Source organism: Cucurbitaria berberidis (assembly GCF_010015615.1).
Source record: "Cucurbitaria berberidis CBS 394.84 unplaced genomic scaffold K460scaffold_5, whole genome shotgun sequence".
Classification (NCBI taxonomy): Eukaryota; Fungi; Ascomycota; class Dothideomycetes; order Pleosporales; family Cucurbitariaceae; genus Cucurbitaria; species Cucurbitaria berberidis.
In genome coordinates, this window is record NW_024468939.1 from 2,820,647 (window position 1) to 2,836,911 (window position 16,265).

General features: G+C 50.9%; 4 protein-coding genes across 4 annotated transcripts; 2 read left to right on the forward strand and 2 right to left on the reverse strand.

Moving 5' to 3' along the window:
• Nucleotides 1-425: 425 nt before the first annotated feature.
• Nucleotides 426-2,019, reverse strand: K460DRAFT_359023 (uncharacterized protein; the record flags this gene model as incomplete). Its single annotated transcript, XM_040932162.1, has 4 exons — nucleotides 426-753; nucleotides 945-970; nucleotides 1,534-1,942; nucleotides 1,979-2,019. 4 exons carry the CDS (start codon nucleotides 2,017-2,019, stop codon nucleotides 426-428), a joined length of 804 nt encoding a protein of 267 aa, XP_040784973.1.
• Nucleotides 2,020-3,909: 1,890 nt separating this feature from the next.
• K460DRAFT_380268 (uncharacterized protein) lies at nucleotides 3,910-5,270 on the reverse strand (the record flags this gene model as incomplete). The annotated part of the gene is made up of 2 exons (XM_040935247.1): nucleotides 3,910-5,100; nucleotides 5,157-5,270. 2 exons carry the CDS (start codon nucleotides 5,268-5,270, stop codon nucleotides 3,910-3,912), a joined length of 1,305 nt encoding a protein of 434 aa, XP_040784974.1.
• A 203-nt stretch (nucleotides 5,271-5,473) lies between these two features.
• K460DRAFT_291306 (uncharacterized protein) lies at nucleotides 5,474-7,411 on the forward strand (the record flags this gene model as incomplete). The annotated part of the gene is made up of 6 exons (XM_040929268.1): nucleotides 5,474-5,613; nucleotides 5,691-5,915; nucleotides 5,972-6,087; nucleotides 6,145-6,189; nucleotides 6,237-7,313; nucleotides 7,374-7,411. 6 exons carry the CDS (start codon nucleotides 5,474-5,476, stop codon nucleotides 7,409-7,411), a joined length of 1,641 nt encoding a protein of 546 aa, XP_040784975.1.
• A 384-nt stretch (nucleotides 7,412-7,795) lies between these two features.
• K460DRAFT_292027 (uncharacterized protein) lies at nucleotides 7,796-12,943 on the forward strand (the record flags this gene model as incomplete). The annotated part of the gene is made up of 18 exons (XM_040929331.1): nucleotides 7,796-7,848; nucleotides 7,905-8,086; nucleotides 8,141-8,223; nucleotides 8,294-8,678; nucleotides 8,737-8,896; nucleotides 8,946-9,096; nucleotides 9,154-9,328; nucleotides 9,411-9,626; nucleotides 9,682-9,761; nucleotides 9,819-9,859; nucleotides 10,275-10,469; nucleotides 10,704-10,873; nucleotides 10,925-11,739; nucleotides 11,779-11,893; nucleotides 11,945-12,052; nucleotides 12,503-12,631; nucleotides 12,683-12,844; nucleotides 12,897-12,943. 18 exons carry the CDS (start codon nucleotides 7,796-7,798, stop codon nucleotides 12,941-12,943), a joined length of 3,267 nt encoding a protein of 1,088 aa, XP_040784976.1.
• Between the last annotated feature and the right edge of the window lie 3,322 nt (nucleotides 12,944-16,265).

A 16,265-nucleotide genomic window follows, 5' to 3' on the forward strand; every position in this document is an offset into this window, starting at 1 on the left:
GGAGGACGGCACTGCGGGGAGTACGGAAGCCGCTGGGAGGATGACGATTTGGGGTGGAGTGGATGCCGGTGGGTTGATGATGGATGGCTTACCGAAGCAACGCGGCGGAGTAGTAGGGACAAAGAAGTAAGAGCGGGAGATGGTTGCTGCAAGGTGAGGGTAAGGGTGAAGGTGAGGTCAGCCTTAACTTGCTGGCACTCGTATATATGTCTTATTATGTATGTCTGAGGGTGTATGTGAATCGTGTGATGAGCAGCACGCCGTCCTTATTTAACACAACAACCACTGCGCTGGGCAGCGGAGGGGGCCCAGGTCTAGACATGGGGGGGCAAGTCTAGCGCAGGTGGAGAAATGAAGAGCAATGGCCAGCGTCGATGAATTCGCCCAGTTGTTACTACGCTGGTGTTGCCCAAGGCGGCCTAGGTCTACACACCTCCATCAGCACTCCCCGTCGCGGCAGCCGGGACGAAGCACGCGATGTTTACGCTAACGGCGCACCAAAACTTGGTCACCAAGCCCCTGAGTAGATCCGTGCCAGAACGCTGGAATCCTGTGGTCCTGTTTGCGGTCGAAACCTCGTCCAGAGTCGCACACGTCTCACCGCTCCCGGACATCAGCGTCCTCTGGCACTGTTGTTGAACGCCGTCCAGATGGCCATTGTCGAGGAGCATGCTGAACCTGGGCCACCCCATTGGCACAGGGCCGCCGCTTGCATCAGGCGACGTCGCGTCGTGTGTGCTTTTTAGGGCGCCCCTGTGCAACAATCAAAAGACTTATTATTACTCCTGGCGGTGGCGCTCTGACATTGTGGTAACCAGCGTCGTGACCAGGGGCTGAGATTTTGCCAGAATTTTGCCAGAAGGGATGCGACCACACACCGACTGAAAACGGGGCTCGTCTCCACCACCAACACTCGACAAATTTTCACTACTCGTCACACTCACCTGCTAGCTTTGTGGGAAACCAGAGCCTGAATGAATGAACAGCGCGCTGCAGATATCGCCAGTCGAGAATACCAGGTGGTCAAGAAAGAGCCCGCGGCGGACTAAGCTGGCTGATCGCTCAACTTGCTAGGATAAAATAAACCCGAAGCATTTCAGATCAAGTCATGCCTCCCTCCCGTGGCCTGATCGCATCGCAACCTCTCGTTGCTCCATCATGAGACCCTCAGTCACGCTCATCTCTGTCATTTCAGTCGATCCCCTATGCGTTCTGCTGCAACACCGATGCCCCACGCTTCTCCTGACCATCTCCCGCGTTGAAGCCCAAACCCAGCCGTTGGAAGAAGCAACATGACTGACGCACGTCACTTATCTGAGCACAGTGACACGGACACCAACGATCGCACAATCCACAATCGCTTTGGACGCCCTCTCCTGTGTGTTTCGCCCGGCCCTTGTTTGAAAGAGCCACCTCTGCGGCTATCCATGCACCTCTCCGCTAAGACAATGCTCTGTCACAGGCTACAGCAGTGCCCATGCAGAGGTGTGAGCCTGCAGGCCCGCCGATAGTACTGCACACCAAACATCTTACCCGGTTCCAACAGGGGGTCCCCGTTGCACAGACCGACAACAGTCTTTGACCCTCGCCCTTCATTTTAGCATGCTTGGAGTCGTTTCCCAATTTCGAAATTACTTCAGGCGTACATTCAGGCATCAGTTTCTGAACGCACCACTGGACACCGAGGGAAGCGGGAAACATGCCGTTCAGATGGCTCGTGAGACACATGGCACGTGTACCCCAGTCGGCCCATTTGCACAGCCTCCGCGCCATCATGCACCAACTCGCCTTGCAACGCCCACTTATTCGTTCCGCTCCCTCCTCGCCTCTTGGCTCTTCTTTCCTACGGCCTTGGCACTTGGGAGAGATATGCTTGCCGGCGAAGCACCCGTCATTCATGTGCACGTCGCCACGCGGCTTCAGACTTGGAAGGACCAAACGGCTGCACGCGCCATAGTAAATAACCAACCGAACATACAAACAAGCAGCCAGCCAAGGGCCTCTTCTCGTGGTGCGCATTCCTCGACCTATCGCATTTCCATTTGATCAAGTTTGCCCAGACTCGGTGTAACTCCTCCGACAAGACAATCACGGTTCCGGGGCTGCGGTAACGACACCACCACCGTTGCCGACGAGCTCGGTACTAACGGTCCCAGCACACAATGTACTGGAGCCAGCAAAGCCACCTCTGCCACGCGACATATTCAGCATGTCTCTAAAGTCAAACTGTGCACACACTGGTTGTCTCCAGACGACCTGATTAGCCCTACATGTCCTCATCTTGCGTTCTATGCGATCGGAATCCTTCATGCATGTCAAGCGTGAATAAGAATGATCTCAGTTTTACCTGAAGCTTAGCACTCCCTTGCCGGCATTATGTAAGAGCTTATCGATCTGTTTACACTTACATGTCGTAAAGACCATCTCATTTGATCCGGAACTATGCATACCACCCTGTCGTAACGTGAAGCACCTCAGCTGGCGATCAACGGCTACTACTGGAGCAGGCTTACGACCCCACCAACGGAAAGCAAATCTACACGCACGACCGAACACTTCCGCACGTAAACTGATCGGCAACTTGTGTCCTGTACAGCCTCAGCTTGTCGCGAATATACAAGCCACATGTTTTATAGTTTTATCAAGCTACTATGCTTGAACCAATGCTACTCTTAGAACTCAGAGAGCCACCAATACTAACATCCTGCTCTCCTACTCGCAAACACATCCCGAAGCTTACCCCCCATAGTCACTTGGCTAAGAACAGGCATTTCAGCAGCTTCACGCATATCCAGCTCTGTATCTGCTATACTCCGTCTCCGCCCCGCAAGGACCAAATCCACGGAGCACACCACAACCTAGCCATGCCTTGGCACGCATCGTCAAGCGCGGAGTCTGACAGATTTACAGTTCCGCAGGTTCAATCACATCAAAACACCCACATGGCGACAAGTGCCGGAGGGGATCGCTTGCAGTCACGCCCCAGGATCCAGTGGCGCTGCACCAGTGTCCAATACCGGCTGTACTACCTTACTAGAGGAGTGGTAATCAAGCCGACCTTCCCGTATCCAGTGCCATCATGGAGTGGCATTTGACACCTGTGTGTTTGTGACGGGGCCTAGAAGAAGTCGACTGTGGGGGAATCCGTGTAGCTCTCCGGATTTAAGGGTGAGGTGCTGCTACCAGCCTCTTGAGACTCATGCGGAAGGCTCAATTCACAGTACTGGAATCCATCATGGATAGTGATTTTATTTTGAGAATGCAACATCATGACTGACAACACTCAGACAGATAACACCCCTCGCTCCATCCGAGCAGGTCGAGACCGTGTCTTCAAGACATCCAAGACTTCATTGACGTTACACGACATACCAAAACACCAGTCATGTAGCTGGTCGATCACACAACTTCGCCGAAGCACTGGGTTGCATAATAGCGCTTCGATTGACCCTAGTTTCTCGTTTACCTTAGATCGGGGCATTACGGAATCTTCAGGGTGATGTGTGGCGCTTTCGGCAGTTGCTGTCAGTGGGGAGGTTGTACGGTGTTGTAACTTTAGGTGCAGATTGGTCATAGGCCTTGGCCTACATAGGTGGTGTTTGGAGATCAAAATTTAGGATGCTCTCTCATCGGTCGGACTGCTGCCTGTGGATAATTGGCATTGCAACAGTAGGCCACGTTTTGCTAAGAGCGTGTGTCACACCTCTGACATATTACTTGAACGATAATTTCGAGACTCTAGACTGGTGTCTTCTAGGTCCTATTAGTATCTTTCAGAGATGGTACCGCTACGAAGATGCTAGAATTAAGTGAAGTAAATGATTAAGAAAGGTAACTATATTGAACATAAAGGCCGGAATATAGTTGATATAGTTGGTTACACGCAAATGTGAGACGTAAACTTCGTGACTACCACAGCCCCTTGATTTGCGACACCCGCTGCGTCGGCTCAAATACCTCGTTGCTGTCCGACATATTTGTTGTCGACATGCTTCCACTATCTCGAAACGTTGGAAAGACTGATGCGTCGTGATCAGCACTCGCGTCCCAACCCAACGTCTCCTCTTTTTCGTAGTCCAACGGCGCCCATGCCGACTCCTCGTCGTCTTCTCGCCTTCTTGCGTCTTGGGCGTCTGGGATGAAGAGGCTTTCAGGATCTTCCTGCGCTGCCGATGAACTCTGCCGTGATCCGGGATTTCGTAATCGCCCTGAGCGGTCACGTCGGGATGCTGGTTCGGTCGGTGGGGGCATATCGGATCGTATACTAGTACGATCTGTGACCGTTAATGGTGCACGCGAGGCTCCTCTGCTACCAAGCGTTTGCGGTGCTGGCGTCGACGTCAGCGGAGCGCCCGTGTAGTCGCCTGATGTCATCAACGTGAATTCGCAGAGTAGGCCGTCGCATCCGTAGCTGAATTGCAAGGGCCGTGTCGGTTGCGAGTAGTATGCTTTCAGACTCGTCTTGAGCGTATCCGCATGGACGACAATGGCCTTGAAGTCTTTGACGCTGATGACGATGTGTGTCCCTGCTTGCACGGTGAATTGCTCGAAATCAGACGTGCTGACCGCGACCGCTGTAACGAGCGGATGCTTTAAGATTTCTTTCCCGTTCGAGATTTTCTCAGTATAGCTTTTGAAGACACATCGTCCGTCTTCTCCAGCAAAGATGTCAAGCATCTCCGTCTTTGTACCGAAATACTCAATATACTCCTTGATTACCCCAGAACTCATACTCCAATAGTTCTTTGCAACACTGCGATCGAAAAGCGCGTGCATAACGTCGACAGCTTCGTAGGTCAATTTGTATGTCTTGATGACGCCTTGATTGCACACCATCTTCACGATGAACCGACATTGCGTCTCGTTCTCCCGCTCTTGTACGCTGACCTCGCAACGATCAATGGCGCCATCTCGACCCAGCGGATCATACAGTCGCCCCTTGAAGACTGATAAGAGGGCTTTGGTGTACATGCTACACGTGAAGCGGCCATCAGGCCCGCCACTGCTTGGAATGCACTCATACTTGGTAAAGAAAAGTTTGCCGTCGAGGGTGACGGCAGCATAGGCGGATTTTGACGAGTTGAGAGCCGTGAATGTGAACTAAGACGAGACGTATGAGATGACGGAAGTGACTCGAAGGGATAATGCTGACCTACTTTTTCTCGACGCGCTTCGACCGCGACTGTGTCGCTAAATTTTCCGAGGCAGACGAGCAGATCGTGGAGCTTGGATGCCGCCTGGGGTGTCAGCGTGAAGTTGAGGACCACCATCTTCGCTCTGCACAAATGCTTGCTTGCATGCTGGTGAGTAATGCTGTCGACTGGTCTGGTGCATGTGGGCATTCGGCAGTCAACCAGATGCGGAAGTCGCGTCAAAAAACGCGCTAGCGTGACGATCAACCCGTGGACCGTCATAGACGCACATCCTGGCTCTGCAGCTTTACAACATCCATCACCTCCATATTATTAGAAGTATGGCTTCGCCTGCGCTGCCAGACGACGTCTTACACGTCCTCTGTGAAGAGCTAGCAAACCAGGAACAATTCGACACGCTCTTCAACTGCGCTTGTTCTAGCCGGGTGCTTGCTGTACCAGCATTAACCCACCTATACAGGTACGTCTGCACGTGTTTTGACAAGCTTGTCCTTTTTCAGCGCCTTCAATGTACCATCTTACTAAGATATGATCAAGGTCTCACCATCAGGCACCTGTTCGAGGCGGCGGGGAAGATTTATACGGCCTTCCACCTGCCACAAAGCTATTGACGATTCAGAGATGGTCCATCTTGTGGAGGTCAATCATCGCATCTAGTCTTGGTGCTACGCTATTTCCATACTGTCGCTATATTAGATCACTCGATTTTCGAGACTTGGGTTATCTACTCGACGATGATCAGTTCCGCGTTAAGGTCTCAAAGTAAGCTGAGCTTCGTTCGTGGTCAACGCCAATTTGGTGCTGATGAACCGAACCAGACAATTCTTCTCCGGACCGCTGAAGCAGTTCGAGAAGATTGAGACACGGACAAATATCAAAGGAAAGAAGTTTACGCGACTCAAGACTCCTGATATTATCGATGCTGTTGGAGAAGGTAAGTGATCCACATGTCACAGAATCTTTAATAAGTCAGAACGCTAACCCATGCCAGTCGTCACACAACATACACCCATGCTTGATATCATAAGTGGCGAACGTAGGTCTACCGCTTCGAAGACGCATGACATATCTAACTCCCTATAGTCCTCTCTGGTGCCTTAGTCCGATGGACTCCCCGCCTTCCCCGTCTCCAGAGCTTAGAGCTTTGGGACGGCAAGCCATTAGAGGATGAACTAGTTCATGCTTCCATTTACGAGTATTGTCCGCAGTTCAGATCTCTCATGATATACACGTGGATGTCCGAGGGTATTGACCACAAGTTCTCCAAATTCCTCTCATCGATGCGGCCGAACTCTCTCAAAACGCTACAAACCATCGGCGACATACGAGCAGGCGCTGAAACATTTCTCGCACTGAACCATCACGGCAAGTCACTCGAAGATTTGAGGCTCTGCGTATCGAACGACTCGCTGCCGCACCTGTCACTCCTACAAGGATGCACTGCTTTGAAAAACCTGCGGGTCGAAGACATACACGGCTCGGTTGACCTAGAAGCGACTCAACATGATGTCTTCCTCGAGATGATTGCGTGGTTGAGAAATTGCGAGAGCCTCCAACGTCTCAGCTTCTCAAAACTTCAGTCTGGAGCTGCGATCATCACGCCGGTGCTGCTAGAGCACAACATCAAACTGATCAACCTAGAGATTGATACTTATTCGCTCACGGATCACAAGACCTTCCACAAAGCACTTGTTCATCAACAGTCATCACTCAGATATTTATCACTAAGCGGCGATACCGATGGCATGTTTCGGGACGACCTTGACATTCTGGTCGACTCGTTGAAGCAATTGCACGAGCTGAGAGATCTCAAATTGATCTTGCCAGAGGTTCTACGAGACGAGCATCTCATCGTGATCATCAGAAACCTTACTCAACTCGAAGACCTATATGTTAGCGGGTTGGAGCTCAACGACATCGTTTTGGACAGCCTTGCAAGCCTTCCAAACCTCCGAAATGTCACTCTATCAGGTATATCCAAGTTCACCATTGAGGGACTTCTCGACTTCGTAAATGGACTTGGGTCGGGCAATCAAGGCATCCGTATTACGATCGATATGGCAGACCCAGATACTTTGCTGACCGAGGAGAACCTCAATGTGGTAAGAGATTGTCTTACCGAGAAGACCGGCGGTGCTTTGGAATACATGGCACTAAGAGGTACGTGAGAGTTGCGTGCAGATCTACAATTGAGAAGTGGGACTGATGACTTGTGTGCAGATCCGAATGTTTCAGAGTTTGAAGGTGACTCCGACTGAGACATCAACAGTCTATTACCACTATACCATGGGGTTGCGGTAGTTAAGAGGGCTAGCCATTAGATGAAGCTATTTGCGACACATTGATCCGTTGCTACTTACAAAATCGATACGGCATTCGGCAAAGCGTTCTCAATGTTTACCTCCCTATAAGTGCGGGTGAGGTCGCTAGAATATCGCCACCATGATATTGGGATGCATCAAAATTAGGTATTCGATGGATATGAAAGGTCTTCCCGTTTTTGATATGCACGGGTGCGAAACGGATGGTTACAAGTGGATGACGTGGGTCCGCCTAACTCCGGATGGCGGGGCTTGGAAATGGTACCTAAGAACCTTCACAATCCAGACTCAAATCAACAAAGGTGTCCTAATCTAGTTACCATGACTTCAAAACGTATCCTGGTGATCGCCGGTTCAGACAGCTCAGGCGGGGCGTATGCATGCTTCCACCCACAGCACCAAAACCAACAAGCTAATGTAGCGACAACAGTGGATTGGAAGCAGATCAGAAAGTCATTGCGGCGCATGGACACTATGCGATGACCGCTACGACTGCATTGACAGCGCAAAACACCCTCGGTGTGCAAGGCATTCACCATACGCCACCAGATTTTGTGAGGAGGCAGATTGATGCTGTTTGCGAAGATGTCAAGGTGGATGTTGTTAAGACTGGTAGCCCAATGCGTCTCAAACTAATAGGTAGGGTGAAGAGCTGATCGTATGTAGGTATGCTTGCATCTGCAGAGACCATCGAAGTTATAGCCGATGCGTTTGAGAGATACAATGTCCGCACGAGTGTTGTCGATCCTGTATGTCGATACGACCCAACCCCATGCACCAACAACTTTGAGGGCAAGTTAAGGCTGATATTCGGAGTAGGTCATGGTGTCCACCTCTGGCTCACAGCTACTCCCTCCATCAGCTATAGTCACACTCATCAACAACCTCTTACCCCTGACCACGATTCTAACGCCGAACCTGCCTGAAGCAAAGTTACTCTTGCAGACTGCTGGCGTGGATGTCAAAGACCCGGAGAATGTTGACGATATCGTTGCCATGGCTAAGCACATCCAGGAGCGCGGACCCAAGTGGGTATTGCTCAAAGGGGGACATCTGCCGCTCACGAAAGGACGGCTAGTCAGCAAGGATGAGAGCGAAAGGGATATCGTTCTGAATGTCTTGGTAGGAGATGGTGGAGTTACCCTAATGGAAAGCGAATACCTGAGGAGTAGGAATACGCATGGAACAGGATGTTCGCTTGCGTGTACGTCTCAACACCTCCCCGGCGTAGAGTTCCCCTCTGAACGCTGACTTGGATGTAGCCGCAATTGCATGCAACCTCGCATCCGGAATGAACGTTGTCAAAGCGGTCAAGAGGGCGAATCTCTACATCGAAGCAGGGATCAAGACAAGTACAGAGTTGGGACATGGGAGTGGGCCGATTAATCATTTCCACTCAACTTATAGTCTACCGTTCGCGTCGTAAGCTTCCAACAACCTCAATTCAGGCTTTGATGCTGACATAACCTAGGGGCGGTTTCATCCCCTACCTTCTCGACCGCGAGGACGTTCAAAAGCCGTGGAAGCAGTACACTAAGCACGAGTTCGTAAGGAAGATGGCCGACGGCTCGCTCTCGATCGAAAAATTCAAGTACTACATGATACAGGACTACTTATTCTTGGTACTCTCCTCATGCAGGCGATGCGGGTACTCAGAGTCGGGGCTGACAGTGAGATAGATACAGTTTGCGCGAGCCAACGCCCTCGCGGCGTACAAGTCAAGTTCTTTACCCGACATCGGCAGATCAGTGCAGCAAGTCGTCACTCTCCAGGAGGAGATCAAACTGCATATCGATTTCTGCAAGGAGTATGGGCTTGAGGTTGAGGATATCGAGAGGGAAGAGGAAGACCAAGGTACATACCCTGTCGCGTGCCTCGTCCCAAGATACACTGAGGAAGCAGGCAAAATGGAGTCTATGACTGACGTGGATCACAGCGACGACTGCATACACCAGATATGTACTCGATATTGGTCAATCGCAAGATTGGCTGGCTCTCCAGATTGCCATGTTGCCCTGTCTCATCGGCTATGGAATCATTGCGACACGCTTGTTCGAAGACCCACAGACGATCAGAAAAGGCAACGAGTACTGGAAATGGATCGAGAACTATGTGGCACAGGAGTACATGGAGGCGATGATGAGAGGCTCAGGTAGGTCGAGTCTTCCGCATTGCTGGGTAAGCCCCAGTCTCACAACATGCGGCAGATCTGATCGAGAAACATGCGGTGAAGCAGTCCGTTTCGAGAATCGACGAGCTTGCGCGAATCTTCATTCATGCGACAAATGTGAGTTTTGGCGTTCACCGACCGCGATTGCTCGGTGCGGCAGCTAATTTGCCACAGATGGAAAGGGGATTCTGGGACATGGGCATGAGAGCGGGCGAGTCGCGCGGGTAGAGTTCAGATTGATATGCACACGGCAGTACCAATTGAGAACCAGTGTATCATCCGGAACATGTGAAATGGGGTCATAGTGAGACGCGATGAGCGGTAATGGTAATGGTGATGATGATGATGAGGGTGAGGGTCCTTGCACGTGATGATAAGGGAAGGCAATTTTCCTGCAGCTCGGCGGTCCCTTTCCCGGCTAGCGCCTTGGTCTAACAAAAACTGCAAGCGCGACGGGAGAGGCAAAGGCACCGACTGCTTTTTTTTTCTCGCTCTCCTCCATCTCTCACTACATAACCGCCCCCCTACTTTCTGTGCCCTTCCTACTGCACAACTCGCGACACTTTTTCCGTCGCTCTTCTACACTTATTACACCCTCGCGCTTTCGACGCAAGGTTACGCTCCCTTTAGCCCGACAGTCTCTCCTTTGACCACCGGTCTCTACCAACCCTCACACATCATGTCTTCCTACGGAGGCGGAGGCGGATACGGCGGCGGCGGCGGACGCGATGGCGGCCGCGGCTACTCGAACGGGTACGAAAACAGCAATACAGGATACGGGTCTCACAACGACCATGACTACTCAAGCCAGCACACCTCGTACGGGTAGGGCGATACACCCCAGCACGGGATAGGCACCAGAGTCGTAGTTTTTGGACGCTCCCTCCATTTGCAATCTCTTTTCTCACACTATTCTGCGCGCAGACAGAGTCCGGCGACCGCGCTTGCTTCGCTTGCTGCTGTAGGTCGAACGGCCGGTCACGTACTTGCTGCAGTAGCGTAGAATCCCCTTCCTCTCACCCACTCGACCTCTATGATCGTGGCTAACGTACTCAACAGTGGCGGCTATGGCGGCAGCAACGGCGGCTCCAACGGTTATTCCGGCGGTGGTGGCTACGGCGGCGGCGGAGGAGGATACGGTGGTGGTGGTGGTGGCTTTGGCGGCCGCGATGGAGGAGGTGGTGACAGAATGTCCAACCTCGGCCAGGGCTTGAAGCAGCAAGTCTGGGGTGCGTTCGACCCTTGCCCATTCACTCACAACAAAGCTAACGTGTGTCTAGACATCGATACCATGCCTAAATTCGAGAAGTCCTTCTACAAGGAGGACGAGGCAGTCACCGCACGCTCGGTCGCCGAGGTCGACGAGTACCGCAAGGAACACCAGATGACTGTCCAGGGCAAGAACATCCCCAAGCCCGTCACCACCTTCGATGAGGCTGGCTTCCCAAGCTACGTCATGAACGAGGTCAAGGCACAAGGTTTTGCGAAGCCCACCGCCATTCAAGCCCAGGGTTGGCCCATGGCTCTCTCTGGTCGCGATGTCGTCGGTGTCGCTGAGACCGGTTCCGGAAAGACACTCACCTACTGCCTTCCCGCCATTGTCCACATCAACGCCCAGCCTCTGCTCGCTCCTGGCGACGGCCCTATCGTCCTGATCCTCGCCCCTACCCGTGAGCTTGCTGTCCAAATTCAGCAGGAAATCAGCAAATTCGGAAAGTCTTCCCGCATCCGAAACACCTGCGTCTACGGAGGTGTCCCCAAGGGCCCGCAAATCCGTGACCTCTCTCGCGGTGTCGAGGTGTGCATTGCCACGCCTGGTCGTCTTATCGACATGCTTGAGGCTGGCAAGACTAATCTGCGCCGTGTCACTTATCTCGTGCTCGACGAGGCCGATCGCATGCTTGACATGGGTTTCGAGCCTCAGATTCGCAAGATTATCGGACAGATTCGACCTGATCGTCAGACTTGCATGTGGTCCGCTACTTGGCCCAAGGAAGTCCGCCAGTTGGCTGCCGACTACCAGAACGACTGGATTCAGGTCAACATCGGCTCCATGGACCTGTCAGCTAATCACCGCATTCAACAGATTGTCGAAGTCGTTTCCGAGTTCGAGAAGCGTGACAGGATGGCCAAGCACCTCGAGACCATCATGAGCGACAAGGAGAACAAGATCCTGATCTTCACAGGCACCAAGCGCGTCGCTGACGAGATTACCCGATTCCTCCGCCAAGATGGCTGGCCGGCGCTGTGTAAGTTTACATGAAAGCCACGACTTCGAATACTGCTAACGCAATGTACAGCTATTCACGGTGACAAGCAACAGAACGAGCGCGATTGGGTCTTGAACGAATTCAAGACCGGAAAGAGCCCCATCATGGTTGCTACTGACGTAGCTTCCCGTGGTATCGGTATGATTGCAAACCCCCGACATTCCCTCCCCCTCCCCCCAACTATTGTTATGCGTGAACTGCCATTGTGCTCTGCTTAGGTCGTCTTGTGCGCTCGTTACACTCGCTTCCATGACATCGTTCCAGGGCTTGCAATATTTCTCGAATCTGATCCCCAGGGATCCTTGGTCACGCTGGCGAAGCTTCATTCTTCGCTATTTTCTGTTTCAGGTATTACTAAGGTATTACTGAAGCAAGCTGAGATACTTTGACTTACACAAGTCGCAGTCTCTTCCAAGGGTTTCCTGGACCAGGAGATATCCATAGCCTTCCCCACTGGACTCGGATGCCGTGATCTTCGTTGTAGCGCACAGTGACGGTTGCATGCAACATACTGCAGCTTCACGCGATCCAATTATGATCGTCGTTTGCTCGTTTTCTTTATCAGTTGCTAACCTTTTGCCTTTCAAGATGTCCGCAATATTACCCATGTGTTCAACTATGACTATCCGAATAACTCGGAAGACTATGTTCATCGCATTGGTCGAACTGGTCGTGCTGGCGCTAACGGTACCGCTATCACGCTTTTCACTACAGAAAGTACGTATGCTTTCCCTCCAGAGACTTGCACACCGCTGACATGTATAATAGACTCCAAGCAGGCCCGTGATCTCGTACAGATTCTCACAGAGTCCAAGCAGCAGATTGATCCCCGCCTACACGAGATGGCTCGCTACGGCGGCGGTGGAGGCGGCGGAGGTCGCTGGGGAGGTGGCCGTGGCCGCGGTGGAGGCCGTGGCGGAGGCCGTGGTGGTATGTACTCTCAAATAATCTCAGCATGCATAGAAAGCTAATTATATCTCAGGCTGGTCTGGAGGTAACGGCGATCCTATCCGCAACAGCCGCTGGTAAACCCAGTGAGACTTTCGACCGCATCAGCTTATCACCCTGAAGGACGATAAGCAATTTCTCACACCCATCCGGCGTTCGTGGTAGATATTTCTTTATTTCCGACCCACCTGACCTATCGTTTTCTCGATTTCGGCAGAAGGTCACTGTACTGGATCAGGCACCGTCGATGTACGCTGATACCCCAAGGAAGCCGAGCACTAGTCGTCATGCAAGGGCACGACGTCGGTAAGGCAGCATGACATATGCGTATAATAGACTGGCATTTTGTTTCTTCCTACTCTAGGCCACCTCGATGTGGCTCCTTGTTCTTACTCCGGTTGGCTGCTCTGAATGCGAGGGTCTTTCGACCGCTTTCCATGGTGGAGCTGGCGGCGTTCTGTTCAGAAAAGTTTCTGTTAAAGTAATACCGATATAGAATACACTTTGTCACATGTTACTCAGCATTCTCTTCATTCTCCATTTGATTATCCTAGGCTGTATCTTTCTAGAGACTAACGAATACAAGCTCGAGTCCACAAACAGAGATATCTCTCTATAATGATTTGGAGCAGTGCATCTAGTGTGCAGCTCATGGGCACGAAGGAAACTCGATGCTTTCGTCGCTTATAGTTCCAGTGCCTCAGCCTTTCAAGAAGATAAATGGGTTCACGGGGACAGATCTAAGGTCTAGGGCTGAAGGGGTTTACAATCGTGAGACGAAAAGGAGGGTCAGGAACAGCAGATTAATGACGGGAAAAAAGAGCGTTACAGGAGAGTTTTGAGGATATGTAATATGAACATGGATATATGTAATGGTTAATAAGGATAGAGAAGATAGACGCTTCTTACTATTTACGTTACGACTCCGTAAACTATAACATGGCCGTCTTTAATTTTGTGTAGAAGGAGGGTAGGTTTTGATGATGAAAGAACAAATCAGCAGTGTGAAGAGGAAGGTTATCTGTTAGTTCAGTGAAGAAAGACTAAAGCTGCTTAGGCAGGATGATATGGCAATACTATATACAATAAATCCATGTGGCCATGCTAGTTTACTGTATCAAGCGTCAGTTCATTTTATGTTCATTACTCTTGCTGCAAAACTTCTGGTATCAGATCCAACGACCGCTGACTGTCGTCTGGATTATTGCGATCCGGTACAGGCTCGTGTATATGTAGAGTGTGACTTGATGCAAGTACTACTGTAAAGGGGAACGAGGAAGAGAGGATTGTATACCTATATATATCTACATATAGTAAAGATACCATCACGATGTGAATAGTCTATACCTTCATCGATGACTTACAATCTCCATAAAAAAAAAAGGTTGTAAGCGTATTTAGAGAGAGGAGGTGTTTGCAATTAGACTGCGGCATTTTGAATAAGTTTTCTGTTTTGATTTACGAGTCGCTGATGTGGTTAATATCCACAGTAGGACATGGAAATTCTTCGAACCCCATTTACACCTTAGCTTCAACGACAAGACTAAACATTCTCTCACTTCGAGTAATAGGACAGCACAAACACAAACACAAACACAAACACATAGAACATCTCCACGTGATTCCCAACGCCAAGGGATCAACAGCCAAACCCCCATCTCAGTTTCTTTGTCCTCGAAAAGTTTCCCAGCAGACAAAGAAAAGAGAACCATGATATCTTCCTCCGAAACGTGAACGGCGAATAGCGGCAAGTGTTTTCCTCACTCATGGTTCCCCAACAAAGGAACCCACCCCGAAAGAAAATTTGATTTCACTGTCTCTTTGTTCAACGACATCCGAACACATTGCGCCCCAGCACGGTACCAGCACGGTACTCCGGAGAAATGCTGCTCACCCGGGACGATAGATGAGTGGAGCAACTTGGAGTCACGACCTAGTTGCAGTCTAGCTCGATAGTGAGTACAAATATGTTTGTGTGGAGGAAAGAGTCATCGCGCACATCTCCGCATACGGACGTTCTAGACCGGTAATTGAACGCGGGAGCCATCGGAGTATTGGGGGAAAACTGAGTAGGTTTGCGTGTGTTGTTGCGTACATGCTGCCGACGACGTCGTAATAATCTGGAAAGAAAATTTGGAATAGCTACAGATGGCCGATTCCTTCTTCCGAATACGCCACACTGCGCTGGCCCGCAGTTCAACGTGTATTGCTTTCCCCGTTTGATAATGGGGATGAAGCATACGTGGACTACCTTGAATGTGCTTTTCGTTGTTTAGAGAAGAGATGGGAGTTTGGCCCAGCAGAGTGGGATTTAAAAGAAGCATCTGATGTCTAGGTAGTGGGTCATGATATTGAGAATCCATTAGATTCTTATCCGAGAGGAGGTGCGAAGAAACGTAGATTGGTAGCGTGATAAGGGTCAGGGTCTCACGCGGAAAAATGAAAAGAGAGCGAACTTGTTGATTGGTCTTGTCTGGAGATGGTACCTTTTTAACTTTGATATCCACTATGAATCACCTCATAGCGATGAATAGCATATGAGGGGGGTGTTTCGTATTGTGGGGAAGAAACCCGTGGAAGATGTTGCGTTTGTCCACTGGGCTAACGTCTCGGATTCTCTTGGTGGTTAGTTGTCTCATTGGATATCTGACTGTAACTTGAAAGGTTGCTCATGCTCATGCTGACTTTGAAATCGCGGTTACTTTATGCCACTAGGTGGTGAGGTGATAGTGATGGTAATGAACGCAAAGTGTGAGTGCAATACAGCGGTGAAGTGCGGATAAGGTTCACGGGATTGCCAGGGTTCGACAACTGCAACTCTTTAAAGCAGCGCCCTTGAAGAATGACGGTAGCATATGCGACACGGCTGTGGTCCATGTAGAGATATGGGCGAATTGTGCAGGTGGCCAATACCTTCAGTTCATAACGGGGCACCTCGAGCATGTTAGGCGAAGTAAAGGGCAAAGGTTCACGAAAGGGCGAAGTAAGAGACATACCGACCACTCACCCGGTGATTTTGCAGAGAGTCGCATTGATGGAGGCATCTTGACGGACGGTGAGCCGTCAGTATGCATCTGAGGCCAGATACGCAGTCCAGACACCGACTCGACACCTAGGAGAGCCACACCCTAGTGCTGCTATGCAGAATGGGAAAGGACGCGAAGCCCGTGGTTGCCTGCTTCACCTTGGCATGGCAAGACTTTGCTCTGCACCGTTGAGCTGAGATGTTGCTCACAATCAACCCCTCACCAGTGATCCTGAAATTCGTCACGGATACAGCCCCTGAGGCATACGAACCCAGCGCTGAGGTTGAGATAAAGTAATAGGCTACCATTGCTCCGTTTCGACCGGTTCGAAGACGGTATCTGGGAACGGCATCTGACACGGTCGAGAGTCGGCCCTA